This window comes from Motacilla alba, chromosome 2 (assembly GCF_015832195.1).
Source record: "Motacilla alba alba isolate MOTALB_02 chromosome 2, Motacilla_alba_V1.0_pri, whole genome shotgun sequence".
NCBI lineage: Eukaryota > Metazoa > Chordata > Aves > Passeriformes > Motacillidae > Motacilla > Motacilla alba.
In genome coordinates this window covers 91,351,002-91,371,706 of record NC_052017.1, presented here as the reverse complement: position 1 = coordinate 91,371,706, position 20,705 = coordinate 91,351,002, and the positions used below count along the sequence as shown (strand labels likewise).

At 36.7% G+C, this 20,705-nt stretch overlaps 1 protein-coding gene across 8 annotated transcripts in view; it reads left to right on the top strand.

Moving 5' to 3' along the window:
- INVS (inversin) overlaps positions 1 to 20,705 on the top strand; it is an 83,151-nt gene that overhangs the window by 45,827 nt on the left and 16,619 nt on the right. For all 8 annotated transcript variants that reach the window (XM_038126079.1, XM_038126088.1, XM_038126064.1 and 5 more), the window contains 6 exons: positions 2,434 to 2,614; positions 6,223 to 6,332; positions 10,904 to 11,075; positions 15,161 to 15,316; positions 16,795 to 17,024; positions 18,022 to 18,128. In XM_038126079.1, the coding sequence (XP_037982007.1) occupies positions 2,434 to 2,614; positions 6,223 to 6,332; positions 10,904 to 11,075; positions 15,161 to 15,316; positions 16,795 to 17,024; positions 18,022 to 18,128 (956 nt within the window). The remainder of the gene's footprint in view (positions 1 to 2,433; positions 2,615 to 6,222; positions 6,333 to 10,903; positions 11,076 to 15,160; positions 15,317 to 16,794; positions 17,025 to 18,021; positions 18,129 to 20,705) is intronic.

The following is a 20,705-nucleotide window of genomic DNA, read 5'->3' as shown; positions in this document are numbered from 1 at the left end:
GTACATCAGCAGGTTTGCTGATGATAAAAAATTGGGAGGAGTGGCTGATACCACTGTGGTGTGCTGCCAGTCAGTGGGACCTGGACTGGGCAGAGAGTTGGGCAGAGAAGAGTCTCATCTAAGCTCAGCAGGCGCAAATAGAGAGTCCTGCATGGGGGGAGGAATCACGCTGCACACCAGTAGAAGCACCTGGGGCTCCTGATGCACAGCAGGCTGTCCATAAGGCAGCAGTGTGCCCTGCAGGCCAAAAAGGCCATTGGTACCCTGGGGTGCATTAGGAAGAACATTCCCAGCAGGTTGAGGAAGGTGATCTATCAACCTAGTGAGGATCAACCTAGGGATCAAACCTTAGTGAGGTAGCATCTGAAGTGCTGTGTCCAGGTCTGGGCTCTCCAGTTCAAGAAAGACCAGGAGTTAGTGGGGAGAGTCCAGCTAAGTGCTGTGAAGATGAGGAAGGGTCTGGAGCATCTCTTTTATGAGGAAAGGCTGAGAGAGCTGGGACCAGTCAGCCTGGAAAAGACTGAGAGGAGGTCTTATTAGTGAGAAATACTTTAAGTGTGGATGTCAAGAGGATGGAGCCAGACACTTTTCAGTGGTGCTCAGCAACAGGATAAGGGGCAATGGGTACAAACTGAAACATGGAATTCCCATTTGGATATGAAGGAAAGCATCTTTACTGAGATGAAAAGTGACTGAGCATTGGAACAAGCTGCCTAGAGAGGTTGTGGAGATATTTGAAACCCACCTGGACTTAATTCCATGCAACCTGCTGTGGTTGAACCTGCTGTAGTAGGGGATTGGATTAGGTGATCTCCAGGGTTCCTTTCCAACACCAGCCATTCTGTGATTTACGTACAGTGTGCAAAGTATGTAGCTCCTTAGGTCTAGAAAACTTACATTAACCAAATATTAGGAGGTTTAACTTGGCTCTGTAAGAAAGCAAACAGTAAGAAACAAAGAATAATGGCATTGCAGAATTGAAGTTACTACTGCTGTATTAACTTAGCCAGATTGCACTTAGAAAATACAGTGAAATATGACTCTAAATATCTGGAGGCTTTTGAGGGTTTATTTATCCATTACATAGAAAATATAGATTGTACAACTTTGGTCAATTGGTATTTGCGTAGAAAGCATAATTCTGGAATTTCCTTTCCTTTTCTTGATTTATTGTTCTCAATGTTAGATATTTGTTTTCTGTGTAATAATTACTGCACATCAAGTAATGCAAATGCAAGTGGTCCTACAGCCAATTTGTGTACCGAGTGGAGTCCAAAGGAAAAATTGCAGTTAGTTTAGTGAGAAAGGGGTCAGGAACTTGCTTTAACAGTTAACAAGCTGCACTTACCACAATTCCTTGCTCCTCTTTAATAAATGTATTGTGATATACAGTGTGACTCTGTATTTTCAGGAAGATTGCTTTTCTCACTTATTATGGGTTAAAATCCCCTCTAGTGTTGGAAGTTAAAAATCTCAGGACTACATTCCCTTTTAATTCTGCACGGGCTTCCCATAACTTTACTGATTTGTTCTGAATTCTTGGAGATAGAAAAGCAGACTCACTCCCTCTGGTTTACTTAAACTCTTATTTTGACAATCTGCTTCTACTCTAGATGTTTAATGTCCTGCATCCTGAGTTTGTACTGTATTATTGTTTACCACTTTTTTTAGAAATACCTCTTTTTTTCAGAAAAGTGATGTTGAAAGTTTGTGTTTCATGTGCCTTTATGATATGATGAAATTTTCACAATACAAAACTATATAGCTAGGGACCTTATGTGAAAGTAATTAAGCATATTTTTAAAGAAAAGGTGATGAAAAGTCAAGTTATATTTTTTAATGTCTGTGTTACATGATCAAGTGACTGGCCATGAAACTTTAAAAGACTTTTTTAATTCAAAATTAAGCCCATTAGAAGTAGATGCATTATTAGAAGTACTCTCTCACTTCTGTCCTGTCAGCTAGAGATGTAGACATCTCCTTTGGAAATACTTCAGGGGTATAAAATGCTAGAAGAATATTATAGTGAAAGTCATAAAATTAACTTGTGCAAAAACGGAAGTGTTGGAGAAAATCTGAAGATATATTTGTCATTTTCAACTTGTAAATCATGTAAGAATTTCTAGTTATTTTCATAAGAGCCAGAGTTAATATTTTAAAGATCTGTTTAAGGACCCACGTGCACAGCAGCCTGGTAAAACTATGGGATATGTACCAGAAATCTGGTCTTGTACAATAATTAAGTATAAAAAAGCATTCTATAAGAAATACTTGAAAGTAGCCTATACTGTAAGAAAAGCATTTGCTTCTAGAGCTCCATTTTACTGAACAAGGACAGTGTATCTCCCTGAAAATGAACTTGTAAAGATTGTATAGGTTTTCCTTTAAAATTTAAATATTCTTGAAATTTTGTTGTTTCTTTTCTTTTTAAAGGAAGCTGCACCTACGGAGTCTCTGCTGAACTGGCAGGACTATGAAGGACGAACTCCTCTTCACTTTGCTGTTGCAGATGGGAATGTAGCAGTTGTGGATGTCCTGACCTCCTACGAGGGCTGCAATGTGACATCTTACGACAACTTGTTTCGAACTCCCCTCCACTGGGCAGCCTTACTTGGTAAACTGGACAGTGCTGAAGTCACTTAGTCATTAATTAACTGTACTGTTTAATCTTTGTCTCTGATTTTTATTTAATTCCAGCCTGGCAGTATGATAACTAATCTCTTAGAGCAAGAAGAGTTTCTGCTCAACCAGGATTAGAAGTTTGTGTGTAGACTGCTAATTTTAGCTTCAGATTCTCCAAAGCATTGTGCAGTGCATCACTTCAACGGGTTATATATGCTGATGATTTAAGAACAGCTAGGGTATATTGAGATTATTCTTGCACATGCAGCTTTGATCATAGGTTAAAAAAAAAGAAACAGATGCTCTGGAACAGTGGTGTCTGATGTGGGGTATGCACAGCCCAGCATGAAAGCAGCACAATCTATGGGAGTGCATGAAGAAAATACCAGAGTTTATTTTTTATCTGAAAAGATAACTTGACTAATATTTCATATAGAGATGTAAGCTAGTACCCTTGCTTGGTCCGTATGTGAGATGGTCACATGGGTTTTGCAGTGTGCCTGGGGGAGCTGAGCTGCTCCACAATGCAGAGTGGTTGATGGTGGCATCATGAGTCACATGCTCACTTTCAGCCTTGTTCTGCACTTTGTGTCTGCCTGGTTAAGTGGATTTATGATTATATTATCTAGTTTTTATTAATCTACCCCTCACAAACTAAATTAGGGGCGTAAGAAGATTCCCACAAAGAAAATGCAGATAGTCTTATAATGCCAGCACAAGTAAACAACAAAAAATGGCAGAATTGACACTTCTAGTATAAGCTCTTCATCAGACACGCTATGATAATCTAATCAGATCTGACAACGAGTTTTATTTGTGTAGAGTTCTTCTCTGTTTAGATTGTTACCCTGAGACTCAGACATTCTGTAAATTGTAACCTTGCATATGTGAATTTTGATTTGTATTTACAAAAACTGGATCCTTGCAAAACAAGTCAAAATGTGATTAAATATAAATAGTCTAAATGCAGAGAAACACAACCCATAAAATGACAGACACAAAAATAATATGATTTAGAAAGTTTACCTCCTATTTCCATTCAGGAGGAAAAAATAGCTACTGGATAAAAGAATCTTCAAACAGTCTCTCTCCCCTTTTAACTGGCTTCATCCCAATGATCATTTGGGACACTGGAGACAAAGAATGCCAATATAAGAATCAGATGTTCACTGGAGCGAGTTACTGCAACTCCAGTGGCAGTGTGCATGTAATTTGATTATTAAAACAAAAAAGAGGGAAGGGTGTTCTCAAATTTGTGTATATGTAGGGATATTGAATTTTAACCGAGAAATTGTGAAGCATTTTAAGTGTCATAGGATCAGTTTTCCAAAGAAATAGTCATTATCACTTGGTTCTGTCCAAGAAGCAAAATTTATTGCATTTTGAAATTGCTCGTGTTTGAGAGAAGTTTTGTCTGTTGGAAAAATGGATTGTCTAATCAATGTAGAATAAAGGGGGAAGATGTGCCAAGACCTCCAGACTATTTTGTGAACCTAATGAGATCTCTAGGTGGCATATGCTCTTTGGGAATTTCTGTTAGTAAATCATTATTAATTTTCAGGGTTATGGTTTTAGGTTGAAGGTAATGTTCTATGTAGGTCTTAAAGAGAGTAAGATGTTACTGTATAGGTTAACAATAGGAGGTTTAAAGGAGTGCAGGGATGCCACAACTTCTACTCTTAGATGTGATGGATTGCATGTAAATGCATCTTAAGGGCGCTGTTGCTCCTCCCACTTTTTTTTTTTGTGTAGATAAATGTCTTACCAGTTGCATCTCTGCTAAATGAAAATATAACAGAAATGACAGTTCTTGACCCCAAGAAATTAGTTTTAATTTTTACATTGATGGCCAAGTGAGATCCACCTTTGCACCTATTTCTTTACTGCTGCACCCAATGCAATTTTTTTTTCCAACTTCCTCAAGCCTTGTTCTCATCGATAATTTAGCTAGACCCTGTCCTCATTATGGAGTTAGGTCCCTTTTTCTAGTTGTCTGTCCTGAAAGTTCAGGAATCTTTGTTTTCAGGCTCGGTACTCCTAAGGTCTTTCTGCCAGGATTTCACTCCAAAGCAACTTCTTCCAGTGATCCTCAATTTACTTCTTATACTCTTTAGGTGGGACTAGCATAGCAACATTATATATCCTCTCTTTTTTGGTCGTTTGTTTGTTTTGAGGGATTTAGTGTTTGTTTGTTTGTGGTTTTTTTGTTGTTGTTGTTTTAGGAAGGGACAGAATAATGTGATGTTCTGTATCCAGCATTCTCTTAATGGCTAACAAGAAGGAGGAACCTTCCTGTACACCCAAGGCCCCTAGAAAGAAAAAATGCTCACGTAACTCTTCATCCTTTTTGACCCAAGTTACCATTTTCTCTCATTTCTGACACTTCTGTACATATAAAGTCTCAAAGTGCCATTTCACAAAAGAGGGCTTGCCTAGTCCTCCATGTCTTAGGTTTTAAAGAGCTACAGAGCACAACTGTATCACAGCTTTATTCTGTAACTGTTGGTGTTTTCATTAAAAATAATCTACTGCTAGCAGGAAGGTTTGCCTACCTTTTCATGTATTCTAAAGTGATTCAAGACAACTGTGCAAAAGTAACAAGCTGCAAAATCAATCGCTTTTCTGACATATGAGGTACTGAAGGTTTTCACCTGTAAAATCAGAGTGGCTTTATAGTATTGCTTGAAATACCAAATCATTAAGATACCCTGTGAGCTGCAAGTGCCAACAGGAGCAAATATATGAACGGACTGGTTGGCTTTAGTGGCAGTACACTGTATTTGTCTTTGTTTTCCTGTCTGTGAAGTGAATATAAAGTTTACCCATCCTCCAAAAGTGTTGTGATTTTAATCTCAAAATATTTTGATCTGTTTTTATGAAGGAGTTGTGTGTGAGCTTGTTTATAGCAGCTGGTAGTAGACTAGCCTCTGATTCTACTATACATTCTTGGATGAAATTTTGGTTAAATAAAACCCAAGTGAAGAATTTACACTTGATTTCTGTAAAATAGTATGATGTGTGATGAAATTGTCAACATTGATTTAGCTTGTCTTTTAATGCAGATGGACAAATGCTCATCATCATCAGCCTATGCTCACTTTACTGTTTCTGACTGACCTGTCACTCAAATGCAGCATCTCAATTGAGTTATTATAAGCTTTTTCTGGAAATATTCAACCACTTTATTATGAAGTTAATATCATAGCTATCAAACCAGTTACTGCTGGTTTCTTTATTTAGGGAGAAGCTCTAATGATTTCTGTTAAAAGAAATTTTGTATTTATAAATCATTCTGATTTATAGACACCCCCCAAAAATGACAATACAGACTATGGCAGTGGACCACTATTGGGAATAAAGTACATGCCAGACTTAATAGTTCAAATATCAAGTCTTATATGTTTCTCTCTTACATTTAAATTATAATGGCTACAACACAAATATGTGACTATTTATGAAAGTCTATTCATTTTCTTCTGTTTTGTTTGAGTTTAGGTTTTTCATTTGTCAGCGGTGGGTTTTTTTACCTTTTTTTAACTAAGCTTTTTTGTGACTTTAGTATTTGATACAAATTTGTTTCTATTGCATTATTTTTCTCAGGTCATGCACAGATTGTCCATCTCTTACTGGAAAGAAATAAGTTTGGAACAATCCCATCTGATAGTCAAGGTGCAACACCCCTACATTATGCAGCACAGAGCAACTTTGCTGTGAGTAGAACATACCCTAAATGTGAAGTAAACATATTTTGCTGAAATCTTTATAGTTTAACGGAGTGTTTGAGTTGTTTTTGAAATCATATAAACACAGTGTTGTTGGCATGAATTAATTCAGAGTTCTTCTATGTAATCTGATACAAATGTGGTTAATTTCAAACTATTAAGAGATATATGTACAAAAATTAACTTTCTGTACAAAAAAAAAGCCCTTTGAGCTGTATGTTTGCATCACAAAACACAATAGTCATTCAGTTACTTCAACACCTACTATTTCACAGTGCTTTCAGGTTTTAGGGCTCATTATAATGAAGTCTAAGCAGTTATAAGGTATCTAGAGTAAGATGACCTGTAGGAGTATTTGCACAGCTGCTGCAGGACCAGTCAAACCAGTCTTTGCATTCAAGAAGGTAATTAATTTATGAATATTTGGCATTATGAATGAACTGTTGTCTCATGAAGCACAGCTAAAGAGTTGAGTGCCTTTTGTCATAATTCTTCAGGAACACTATATTTTTTAAATTTTTAGAAATATTTTTTAAACTCAGACAACAAAGAACATTGGTTTCTCAGACAGCTTAGTTCTTATGTTTTGGTATAATAGGTAATTTTTTTTTCCAGAGCAAGATCAGATACAGTAGAGCCAAGTATAAAACTCAGCACTTCAATGATTGCTGGTCACAGATGTTGCAGAAATAGTTCTCAAGCACTGGAAATTAAGAAAGCTTTTCTTAAACTCCTTTACCTCTCATAGTTTTCATACCCTCCCTTTATAGAAAGAGTTATTTAGTGCCTAATTAATGTAATAATTATATAGTCCACATTGCAATATTTTCTTAGCAGGGATAGTAATTTGGATCTTTCTTGCATACCTACATGTTAAAAAGTAAAAGAAAAAAGGAGAATTTAAATACCCCTGAGAACAATTTAAGTTAATGAATCTAGAAGTAGTATTGAAGGAGGGAGCAGACCAATCAATATTTTTGCTCCTGACTGAGTTTTGGGGCATTGGTGGGGTTTTTTTTGGAGATGATCTTACTAAAACCAACCATATGTTTTTTTTTTTAAATTCAGGCTTTTATTGAAACATATCTCTCTATGTAATCATCAATTTAGAGAATTTTTTGTTGATGCTGATTTTTATTGATTTAGGGCTGTGTACAATTTGGGCCTAACTCACACATTTAAAATATTTGTGTTGTAAAAGCCTTTCTTTCATGTTTGAATTAAACTCATAGAAAAAAGAAATCTTACTTACCATCTGATGATTATCTCCACATTCTTTTATCTTGGTTTTTTTTTTTTCTTTTCTATATTGATGTATTCCTAAAAAGATTTTTCATACTGGTTTTCTTTCCCTGGGCTTGATTCAGTTAAATGAAACATCTTCATTATGTTGCTGCCTTTTGATCCCATCAGCCAGCAAAACTCTGATATCATCTGTGCTTTAAGGGGAAGTGAAGTACATGGTGGAATCAGACATTCATTTGTAATCTGGTGTGCTTACAATGAATGCACTGTTTCCCATCTTGCATGAAAAATCACACAGGAGAGTTTCATTCAGATCTGCAAGCCTCTTTTAGCTGGTGATGTACTCAACAGCCCCTGTCTAAATTACGTCTGGAGTCTGTTTCCACTGGTCCAGTTGTTTCTGAGCACCACTGTTTGCCTTTTTGTCTCCTTTACATGCATATGATTGAGTAATGCCCACCACTGCACTCCATACACATGGTCAAACAACTGAGTGGAGATACATTCATGTTTGTTCTGTCAGTAGCATCTCTGTACTCATGGTTTGAGGGCCACATTGTTATTCTATTCAGTCTGCCCAGTTTTGATTAGGTGTGGTTTTTCTCAGTTAAAATGTGATGTTTCTTAGTCCCTAACAAGAAGAAAGTTTGTTCTTTTTGTGTTTACAGTAAATGTTTGCATGGCTTTCAGTTTTATTTTCTTTGAGATCTTGTTCTTTGCTCTGTTTCTCTATGAGTTACTTACCATAATATGACATTTTTGGGTTTTTTAAAGACTGAAGAGGATTAGCCAGCACTTAATGTCTGTGAAGCATTTGTTCCCTAAGACTAACTTATCCCCACTTACTACAGACAGGCAAAGTTCTAGAAGAAAAGACATTACCCAATATAACCACCCAAATTTAGATGTCTTGGGAATCCCATGGAGGTCCCAAGACATACTGCTATTTAGATTTTTTGAACTTCATGTGTGAAGGAAGATGGGAGAACCTTTATTTCCAGATCACAGAATATTCTGTGTGGGTAGGGACCCACAAGGATCAAGTCCAGCTCTTAAGTGAATGGCCCAAACAGGGGTTGAACCCAGGTGTTATTAACTCCATGCTGTAACCAGCTGAGCTAAGATACTCCCTTCATATTGATTTCAGTATGCAGGACTAAATATTGTTTTCCTGAATTTTCCCAGAGGTGTTCAAAACAATGTACTTTACTTTCATGTATTTATATAGATTGGTCTAGTAGATGAAATGTGGATACCCCTGTCTTTAAATATTCAGAAATAATATGTATTTCTCAGTTTCCTGATAGCACAGAATTAAATGTTTCATGTTTAGCTCTCTCCTTTACTGTTGTTTTTCAGATTTGTTGGTTTTTATGTTGTTTCCTCCACTTTTTTTAGTAGTGTTAGAATACATGTGATCTTTCATAACAAAATACATGTAGAATTAAATTGATTGATGCTTCTATTTCCTGATTTGTTAGTTATCCTGGTGTAATTTAATTTTGTTTTCTTTTCAAGTTGTGGTAACTTCATTTTGGAAAATAATGCTTATAGTACTGTGGGATTTTCTTCTACTTTTTCCAATTAAGAGCTGTAGGAAAGAAAGAGTCATTGAAAGAAGCATTGCTTTGCCAAAACTTAGCGGAAAAATAAAATATTTGTATTTTTTAGAATGCGTGCCTCAGTATTGAAGAAGTGCAGCCTTTGCAGTGCTTTTCACTCTGCAGGATTTCCAGCAGGGCAGAGCCCTGGGAGGGTGCTGAGTTTCTGGCCTAATGAGAGGCTGTTAGTGTCTGAGGTGTAGTGATGGTCAGTGTGAGAACACAGAGATATAAACTCATGCTGGGTTTGTGTGGAAAGCTTTGTGCTTCCATCTCTCCTTGCTTCTGGCTGGACCTTTTCACAATAAACTGGTAGTTCAGACCTAAATTCACAAACTGTAAGAATCCTAGATCAGTAGCATAAGATAAATGAGACATTTCCTATTTCTTTAGAGGGATGAAATCGTAAGTAGAAGTGAAAAAACAAATCCAAATTAATCAATGGTACTTAGGCATTCAAACACCTTCATGATTAAAATAATTTTGTTCATTATAGCCAGGAAATTCTTGTCCTGCCAAGAGTAGGGATAGAGCTATTGTGGGGTCACATAGAGGAAAGGCTAAGATAGTATTAATAATAAAATATAAATATTAAGCAAAATAATGAAACCTGGTGGTTTTTTTCAGGTTTTTATTGGCTAGCCTACCAGTGACTCATATCAGATGTTTCCCAGCTGTTACATACATGGCCTTTTAAGGCATTAGATAGAAAAGGGAAAATCTTCCTTTTTAGTCGTTTTCTAATAGTTATGATTTTCTCTCCCTTCCTTTCCTGGGTGACTCATTAAGAATCTGGCAGCAGGTTAAACAAGTGGACTTGTTTGATGACAGCTTAACACAAACACAGCATTTAAAGAAATAATTATTTTTTCCTTGATTTCAGATTTTAGTTTAACAGTTACAGTGGAAAGAATGGACTCAGGTGTAAAGATTTCCTTAATATATTCTGAAATATAGTATTTCAGTAATTAGCAACCTGATGATGTTATTAAACATGAGGAAATATGTCTATGTTGACCCCCTTTTTTCTTTAACAGTCAAAATAGTAGAGAAAGGCTAAGTAAAATATTTGCATGTGCAGTTATAATTGGAGAGAAAAAAATATATTGGGAAAATATTTTGAAAAAACATTGTTTTCAGGTTTAGGTTGGACATCAGAAGGAGTTTCTTCACAGAAAGGCTGATGGAATGTTGGAATGGGCTGCCCAGGGAGGTGGTGCAGTCACTGTCCCTGTAGGTGTTTAAGGAAAGATTGGATTTGGCACTCAGTGCCATGGTCTGGTTGACATGGTGGTGTGGGGTCATAGGTTGGACTCAATGATCTCAGGGGTCTTTTCCAACCTAAAGGGTTCTGTATATTTCCCATCACAGTATTACAGTCATGTTTGGATAAACCCAGGATATTTTTCCCATCGCTTTCTTCACAGAGACTGTGGTGTCTTCTGCTTCCTTGTGACAAACACATCGTATTTGACACTGAAAAGAAAAAAGTGTTAAATGACAGTGTTAAACTCATAGATAAGGATGCACTATGATCATTGGCAAAGGAAAAGGCAAAGCAGAAGATATGGAGTTCCTGTTGAGTGGTTACTCTTTATGAACATAAAAGGAAAAATGAAGCTTTGATTTACTTCATAAGCAGCTACATGAGACAATGGTTCCTTGTTGTTGTAGAGTCCTTTTAATGTTAATTTCAACAGTATGTCTTTTCAGGAAACAGTTGAAGTATTTTTGAAACATCCTTCTGTAAAAGATGACTCAGATCTTGAGGGAAGAACCTCCTTCATGTGGGCAGCTGGCAAAGGCAGTGATGATGTCATTAGGACTATGCTGACTTTAAAATTGGATATTGATATCAACATGACAGACAAATATGCCGGCACAGGTAAGATGCTTTACAGTAAAGAGCCACTGCATGTTTCCAATCTGTGTGATTTCCACCAAGTGGAAACATTGGTAGAATCTGTATTAAAGTTTTTCTGAATGTGTACTTCAATCCTAAAAACATTTTTGCATTATCGTAATTATATGCGTCAGTCAGTTCTTTGCCTTATTGTGGGAAACCTTTTCTGCACAGATTGGAACAGTTCATTTGAAATGTAGAAAGAAGAAATGTACTGCAATGCTATTTAGTTAGTTCTGTAATCCTGTGAAAGGAAGAGCTGTTCTGTAATTTTAATAACATGAAACATAGTTGCATGAAAAGCTTTTCCTGAAAATGCCTGTTCAAAAACGTATTTGACAGTACACAAATACTTTGAAACAATATGGAGCAAACTAACCACTGAAGTAGCTAAATTATCATGAAAATCGTTCCATAGTTATTTTTAAAGATAGTGAAATAAAGATGAGATCTATTGCACTTCTGTTGTCCAAACAAGGGATTGAACTTGATATCCCCCAAATTTATCATCCTGTTATCTGCCTGAAACAAAAGTAGGCAACACAGTACTTCAGCATTCAAGTGTGCAAGTAATGAAATACAGAATTTCCTGTAGTAACTAATAATTTATCTCCTTTAAGGAAAAAAAAAAAAATTGTAGAAATATTGTACCTATGTAGTGCTTTCAACAAAAACAGAATAACAGTTGTGACAGGTGAGAGAGACAGATGTTGGAGTGTTTATGTATTCAGCAGCATTGGAAATTTAGGAAAAGTAGTTTAGTTGTATAGTATGCTGATGCCATCTGAATGAAAAATCTGGAGAATGTGGATATATTTGGTATAAATTTGGAGGGGTTTTATAGCAGGGCTTCAGGATAAATTGTGTGTAGAGAGATCAGGAACTACCCAATGCCAGATACAGTCACAGAGTTAGAAGTGCAAAATATAGATGTCAGGGTTGTGTGGTTCAGGATTTGAAACTTAGTGTGCATCAGTATTGAATTTTTAAAGTTTCCTTTGGTGATATGCTTGATCTTAACAAAAAGCAATTTGCAATTAACATAAAATTCCCGTTAAATATCTAAATTCTTGTTTTTCTTGCTGTGTAACACACACTAAATACATCAGTCTTTCCAAATTGTGATAGTTTGAAATTTTTGAGTGTAGGAAATAGTGCAACAAATAAAATCTCAGTCTTCGTGTTTGATGACAGTACAAACTAAATATTCTACAATTTTAGTCTTATTTCATCTTTTATCAGTCTCACCTACACTTGCTACTTCATGACAGTTCCCTTTCAAATAGCACTCAGGATTTGTTTCCTTAAGGTGCAGCAATGTTGTTGTTACTGTGCAAACCTCCTTACAAAGGGTTTTTTTCTTTGCAAGGCAGTAATCGGTAATCACATGCTGTGTTTCTGAAATTACTCAGGTGTGGATTTCATGCTTGAATAATTCAGGTGGTTGGGTTTATTATCTTTCGGTCTTAAACCTTTCCTAGAGGTGATATGTAATCACCTTTTTAATCTCGGTTTCCTTGTAGGGCTTTTAATCCAAGGAAATGAATGGATTTTCCATTTGCTTGAGAGCGCCGCTGTGTAGAGCGCAGGAGCAGTCTGGAAGTGGGGAGCTGTGCTGCCGAGCAGCCCGAGCTGCACCGCTGTGCCAGCGAGTGCATAGCATGGGCTTTATTATAGCGAGCTCGAAACAGAAAAGGAAGCCCACCAGTAAATCACTCTGTGATTTTTTTTTTTTATTTATTTTTTTTTTCTTCCCAAAGGGCTTTAATCATTCCCAAGTATTCGTGAGGGAAAAGCAGCGTTGCGTTCGGACAGGAAACTATGCACTAATAGAAAATAACGCACATGCCTCCGTGCCTGGGATACAGTTGCTGAGCAGAGTTCAGGGCTGTGTTTTTCTGACTTTTGTGTGTGGACTCAGTTCAGCTCGGTTGTAATGTTGCGTTAACGCAGCCTTTTGCATTTACTGAAAAAGAGCAAGCTCTCCATTGAGCTCTGCTAGAACATCGAGACTCTGGGCATTGTGTAGGAGAATGACACCAAGGGAAAGGAATTTCCCTCCTCTCAGAGATCAGCGCTGCAGGAGCATTACAGGGGCAGCTTTATAGCTCTGCCGTCACTGCGCACAATGGAGAGGGCTCTGTCTGTCGGCTGAACAAAGGGCCCATTGTCACCAGCTGGCTGAAGAATCTCTTCAGTCACCGTGACTCCATCACAGAAAATTTGGCTTACAAGAAAATATTGAGCACAAAGTGCGAAACAAGATGCCTGCGTCAGAATGAGTGATAGGGGGGAAGAACTGGCCAAGCTGACACAGCAGCTCTTTTTCTATTGTATTGTTACACACACCCCATGTGTCATCTGATGGAGTGGTTTACTGCCTTTGGTTTCATAAGGGATTCAGGACAAAAACCAGAACCTAGAGTTTATTGTGAGGTCAGACCATGAAAACCAGGCCCATCCAAATGTACGACGCGGCAGGGATCTCATTCTTGTCCAGTTCCTACTGATAGCCACCCACTCGCAGTGGCTGCTGCACAGGCACTCACTTTTCAGGAGCGCCAGGAGCTCTGCTGCGCTTTCAGGCTGCTGCACTTAACTTAAATCAGCGTCCTCTCAAAGGCATGATTTCAATTTTCATTCCTCAGAGTGTTTCTGGCTCTGACCCCAGTGCTTAGTCCGTGTCACAATGTTACTATCGCTTATTTTGTGACGCTCTTTTAAGGCACACCTGCTGGATTTGGGTCAATGACAACACGAACAACCTGAGCGTTTTAGCAGCGTTTAGTGTAACAGGTTGTGCTGGGTTACTGTCTCAAAAGCTTGTACTGGTTGTAAACAGTAGCTGGCAAATACAAAAATGCTGCGTTTATATTCTGCCTGTGGTTCAAGAAGCTGCCCCTTTTTAATGCTAGTCTTTGTGGTGTGCATTTCTGTATAATGCCTCTGCTGGATCCTGACCCTGTCTTAACAGTGAGTAAATGTGGACATGTAGGTAGTGTTTACAGCCCCACATTTTGCTTGCATGAGCAGATTCAGTTCTCACTAACCATGAATATTTCTGAAATTTCGTGGGGGAATATGAATTCACTTTATTAAATGCACACTTATACACCACATTGTTTTGTGGTTTTATTGTATATTATTTTGATTTTATTGTCTGTAATACATTCTACATTTAAGGCAGCATTAAATATTGTCTGATTTGACTGCTGACTGTAGGAAATAACCCAAAGCATTTTGAAGTCAAACTGTAAGTGAAACCACCATTTCTCCATTTGTTTGAAATCTCATTGCTGTGTGCAGTTCTTCTTTCCTTCAAAAAGAGCCATGAACTGGTCATCCACAACTCTGGCTGACAGTGCCTGCAGGACGTTGTGTTAGGCAGTAGCAACTCCAGTTACATGACACCACATCTTTACCTGAGTTCTGAAGTATCTGAAGTAGCAGCATCTGTTTTTTCTGCAATCTTTTTCTTTTTCTTGAGGAAAACAGGGAGACAGAGATACTGTGCAAAATATGATGGTTTTGCTACATAATTTCATATAAAATTTTCTCCTAGTAGTTCTGAAACAAAAGAGGGGGGCAAGGAGGAGTAGGAACAGCTGGGTGGTTTTCTGAAGTTAGTTTTAATTGAGACAACTTTGAAAGAAAAAAGTCATTTTCAGGAAAGTGTTGAAGAAATAATGAAAGCTTTCTTTCACTGATGATGAGCAATCTCAGAAATGCCACAAAGCAGAGGCAGAAGTAAATCATGTTATGTTCTCTTACTCAGAAGCTGCTATTCTTCCACAAATCCTCACTATAAGCCAATCTTGGTGGTGTTAAATGTAGAATTTCTATTTGTGCAAGTTAGAAACATGTTTTAGGGCTAATAGTTTTCCAGCTTGTTGCTTGTATGGCAAGAAAGTGTTGTTACATCATCACTTCTTCAGTTTCTTGAGGTTGAAAAGTACTTTTTCCAGCAAAATGGTTGTAATTAATTTTTATTTGTTCTGTTCTTATTGTGGACCTCTAAAGCTCATGGTATTGTGGTTTCTTTTTCCCTGCTACTTTTATTCTCCCAGCATTACACGCTGCCGCCCTTTCTGGCCACGTCAGCACAGTGAAACTGCTGCTGGAGCACAAAGCGCAGGTAGATGCTCTGGATGTGATGAAACACACCCCGCTCTTCCGAGCCTGTGAGATGGGCCACAAGGAAGTGATTCAAACACTCATTAAAGGTCAGCTCTCAGGGCTTTGCAAACCTGTTCAAGAGTTCTGCTGCTGCTTCCTGTGGGGATGGGAAATGAACAGCTGAGCAAGAGGCGGGGGAGGAAATTGTTTCCGTAAAGCAGGTTTTGTTTGTAAGTTCCCCTTGTGAAATAACCCTAGTGAATCTAAAAGATTATCAGTGCAAAGTATTGTGCAAAAATAGCTAGAAGTGTTAAATACAAAACTTTCAGAATTGGAATTGTTCTTTTCAAAGCTCATTTCTGCTCAAGCCTTTGCAAGTACATTCTAGTCTCTCAAACTAACTCTTCCCCCAGCCAGTCCTTTCTTTCTTTTGTTTTTGTTTCTTTGGTTTTTTCCCCAGTAAATAGGACCAAATTAAGCTTTCTTCACTTTTGTGAAAAACTATTTTTAGGATTCTTTGAAGACTTTTTAAGTGAGTCTTTATTTTTTTAATGTAGATAGATATCAAAAGTCCTACATCATTAATATTTTCTTATGGCTGGTTTTTAAAAGCAGTATTTTGTTTGTAGACAGAAATAGGATTTAACATAGTACACTATTTTAGATAACTGTAAAATATCTCCTGAAGGGTAAGAAGTACAGTGAAAGAACAGTGGCATCTTAGGAGCAAAATTCTGTCATTTTATCCTCCCAGAAACATCTCCTTCCTCTTCAGACATTATCCCACCTATGGACAGATGAAGTATCCAGGCTAAATTTTGCAAGTTTTCTATCAACCAGCCTTTCTTACTGAAAAGTGTTCTTCCTTCCATGATCTGCTGGCCACATTGTAACCTCCTGTTAAGCTCTTCCCCCACTCCCTATGCCATTTTGCTTTTGTAGATGCAAGAAGTTTGGCTATTGGAATCTGAGTTGTGTTTAATTAAATATTTTATGATATAGAGAGTCATTCTTGCTGGTTGGTTCAAGTTCATGTATTTGTGGAGTTTTACTTTTGTACAGAATTTTTACATCTTTCAAGAACATGTAGAGACATTATTTGCATAAGAGAGTCTTAGCATTCTTGAATTTTAAAAAAATAAGCTTATTTTAAAAATTATTATTACATTGTGAATATTTTATCTTGTCTGCTTTAGAGATTTAAAAAGACATTTAATCTGAAATTTAATTTTTAGAAGTTATTTTGTTGTTAAGAAAGAAAAGTTCTACTGAAAATTCATAGACTTGAAACAACTAAAATAGGTTTTTCATATGCAATTGGTAAGTCTGGATATTCTAAAGCATATTAGAGGATAGTCAGAAGATTTTTAAAAAGTTAGATGCCTGACCCTCTTTGAAACTATTTCATTCCCTGTTAATTTTGATTTAAGTTTTAGGATTTGAGTAACAAAATGGAAGTTGCTTTCTGAAATACTTCTCTGAATTTTCAGTTTATGCAATAACTTCTAGTTGAACATAAATTCACTATTTCTTAGCATTCAACAGTATTTTCTTTTTGTGCTCAAAAATGTATTTGTTTTTACAGGAGGAGCAAGAGTAGATTTGGTTGACCAGGATGGGCATTCACCCCTTCATTGGGCAGCCCTGGGAGGAAATGCTGATGTGTGCCAAATCCTGATAGAAAATAAAATCAACCCCAATGTGCAGGACTATGCAGGCAGAACACCTCTGCAGTGTGCTGCTTATGGAGGCTACATTAACTGCATGGTAGTGTTGCTGGAAAACAATGCAGACCCAAATATTCAGGATAAAGAGGTATGTTGTTATTATTCACTGAGGTATATCATTAACTTTAGAATAACCATAAATCAAAACATTTTCCTTTTCTTCCAGGACATAGAAACATCTGTGCTGCTGTTTGTCACAAAAGGAAATGCATCCTGATGTCATTTCCCCTATTTCCTTCTAAAATCTTGAAAGAAAAGTAATATTTTAACATGTAGCATGAATTGAAGATTGGTATTTTTCCAGATCACTTTTGGGTTTTCCTTATCGAAGTGTGATCATATGAGGAGTCATATTAATGATTTGGTTTCTTCTATAATTCCTTATTAACTGCTGACATGGGAATGTGATTTTAGTCTGTTCTCCAGAATAGAGAGAGAGAGCAAGTAAGAAAGTAAGGTACTGCAAGTGAGATTGCACAATAAGTGCTTCAATTGCTTGTCCATATTAAGTACCCACATATGTATCATTCTTCCAGGTAAAAAAAAAAAAAGAGAACCTGATTGGTTTATTTGTTCTTTTGTGCCATTATTCAGGCAGTAATTGTAATTAGGAGCCAGAATAATTGTGCAAGCTATAACAGATTTCTTTGTTATATGACATAATTTCTCAGAAGTCAGCAGAACCTCGTCAGTCAAAAGAGCTTCACCCAATTTATTGAAATTTTCTGTAGCTATTTCTTGTAGGGCATAGATAATTCCAGGTAATGGAAATGTGGTTTTCATTATGAATTCTACAGAGCATGCTGTACATCTTTTGCAAAGAAAGCAACTCTAAGGCTAGTCTTCTAATGTTGCTTTTCATCTGTTTTAGGTGAAAAAAGCCCTGGTGTTGAAATCTTGTCAAAAAAAAATCCACTTTTTAAGTGTTGTGTCCTTTTTGTTTTAACAAGGAAGTTTATTTAGAAGAACTGTTTGTTCTTCATGACCAGAAAAGCATTGAATTACACTATGATTTATGACTTTTATTGTGGCGTGGTGGAGTTTGGGGGCAATGTTTATTTTTGTTCTGTTCTATTGTTTTACAGGGCAGAACTGCCCTGCACTGGCTCTGTAACAACGGCTACCTTGATGCTATAAAGTTACTGCTGGGCTTTGATGCTTTCCCCAATCACATGGAGAACAGCGAGGAGAGGTACTGCTTGTCTCAAGGTGTTATTTTGTGATTGTGCCAAAGTGCTGCCTTCCATTTAAATGTTAAATGTTCAGATGCTGCAAGAGAATCCCCATCTTGTATCTCAAAGGAGTGCTGTAACCCAGGGCTTCAGTGTAAGCAGCTTTTCTGAGGTGAAAGTTCCCTTCTTTAACTAAGGCATTGCAACTTTTGTACTTCTGAACCACCTTCTGGAAGTACTTACTCTAGTCTTGTTGGAAATATTAAGGATCTTTCTCATTTATATGGAGCTGATGGCAGGTACATATGGCCAAAGGATGAAAAGGCATTTCTGCTGCTGTTGGAATAGACTGGAATTTTATATTTGATACAAATACAGCAAGAAGAAAGAAAATGGGAGAAATGTAATGTTATGTTTTAAAATGGTGATTACCAGGTACCTGGTGGTTACCTGTATTCTAAAGGACTGGTTTTAAAAAAAGTCTCCTATAATCATAAAGAGACAGCACATTTGCATCTCTTTTCTTTGTCTTTCATTTACATATAAATAATAGATTTTTTAAAGTGATTTGGGTTGTGGAGTTCGAATTAGTCACCTGACCATGAAGATAATTACTATTAGCAGAAATTTCTAATGCCTTTTTTAGAGTAGATGACCTCCTCATAATTATAAGATTATGAACAGCATGCCATATACATTTGAATATTTCAGCATTTTAAATAACTTAAGGCTTTTGCAACCTCATATTTCAATTTGATACTTCTGTACTTAACCTCACATTTTAATTGCTTTCTTCCCCTATCATTTTTCTTTCATTCTCCACTCTAAAGCACTCAGATCCCTCTTCCTTTTCTGTTCTTATATTTTCTTGAGAAACACAAATGAAAGTATAACTAGTTTCTAATTAAGTAGTGTCAAGGCTCTCTTTAGTAATTTTGATAGAAAATTGAATAAACAGTTTTAATTAAATTACTTTTAATGAGTAAGATTAAAAGCCACAATTTTGCCAGATTGGAGACTGCTGTTATCCTTACTTTGTAGAAATGTATTCATAATGCTCAAATGTCAAGAAAAGACCTTAGCTGTGGTTTGTCACAGTCATCCAGATAGTATATATTTGTGTTTCCTCTCTGGAATTAATATATATTTAATGTGTAAATCTAGATTACTCAAAATATAACTAGTAGTATTCCAAATGTCTGCTGATAAGCACTAGTGCATGTGCAGAACAAAAGAGATCCCCAGTATTTCTAGATGGATCAATCTTTAAATATAATTATCCTAAAATACATATAAAAATTGCATACTTGCATCTTAATAAATATCTACAAACTTTGTGTTATTGTTAACAGATTGGAAGTTTGGGAAGTGGAAAATCAAGCTGAGTGTTGTAAGAGAGAGGAAGAATAACCTCATGAATATGGTTCACCTGTAATTGGATGAAATTGGTTTTTAATCAGTAACAATTTCACTACCTAGTGGCTTTTTATTTTTCCCCAAATATTCCTATAGGAAAAAAAGCTTTCCTTCTTTACTTTCTTAAAGTGTAGTATGAGATACCAGTTAAAATTCAAGCATAGTGGTTATAACTAAAAGATTAGAGAAAAGATAGAGCTGAGATTGCATCAAGAATTTTGAAATTTTTTAATTTCATTTGCTTGCCAGATATGTGATCAAGTGCTAATCTGGAGGGTATTTGGTTTGTTGTTCTTTGCAAATTTATTTTGTAATCCAGCTTAATGTCCTGGGTGCATCAAGCTGCTGCTTGACCACCTTCATGTTAAATTGCCTATAACAGCTGATGGCTGATGTCTTCATGTGTTTCCCTGTGAAGCCAGCTTGATTTAAAAGCTATCTGCTTTAGAGAGAACCAAGGGAAAAGGAAATTTACATCAAGCTTTGAACTGACACAACAGAGGAGTGTATGTAAATGTCCAGTCATAAAAACCCTTCTTCAGAGTTGATTTAAGTGATTTTTTTACTTTCAAAGGTAGCTCAGATGGAGTTAGAGAATCTACGTTTAAAAACATGGATTTTCATGACTGCTAAAGTAAACTTCATAAAGTTTACTTTAGTATCTTTTGTGTCTTTAAAGTATTCAAAATTAAGAATACTTTAAAAATGTGTTTTTCTGATATAATGTTCCTTCTGAAGTTCCCATTTCTGGATTATCAAAAATCTGTATCTCTTTAAATGCTATCAGCAGCACACCTTGACATCCAAATTTTCATGTTATGTCACTGTCTTTATTCCTGCAGACACTTCAGTTCAGATACTGTTTATCCTTCCATCAAACCATTGCTCTGTGGCAGGTCCAATTGTGCTTTCTGTCTGTTTTTCTTTGCTTACCAGCACTGTGTCCCAGCAAGTTACCATCAGCAAGAGCCCTAATTTTCACAATCACATGCATTGACACTTGCTGTTGGATAATCTTATGTTGCATGGTCTTGATTATGCTTTGTGACTGATAATTTTCAGTCACTAAATGTCTTTCCCTGAAGTTTCAGTGTTGGTGAGGGAGATAGATTTTGCTCCCATGTAGACAGTGGGAAATTTGGGAATTATTTTGAAAAAGGCCTAGGTGTCTTTGCTACCAT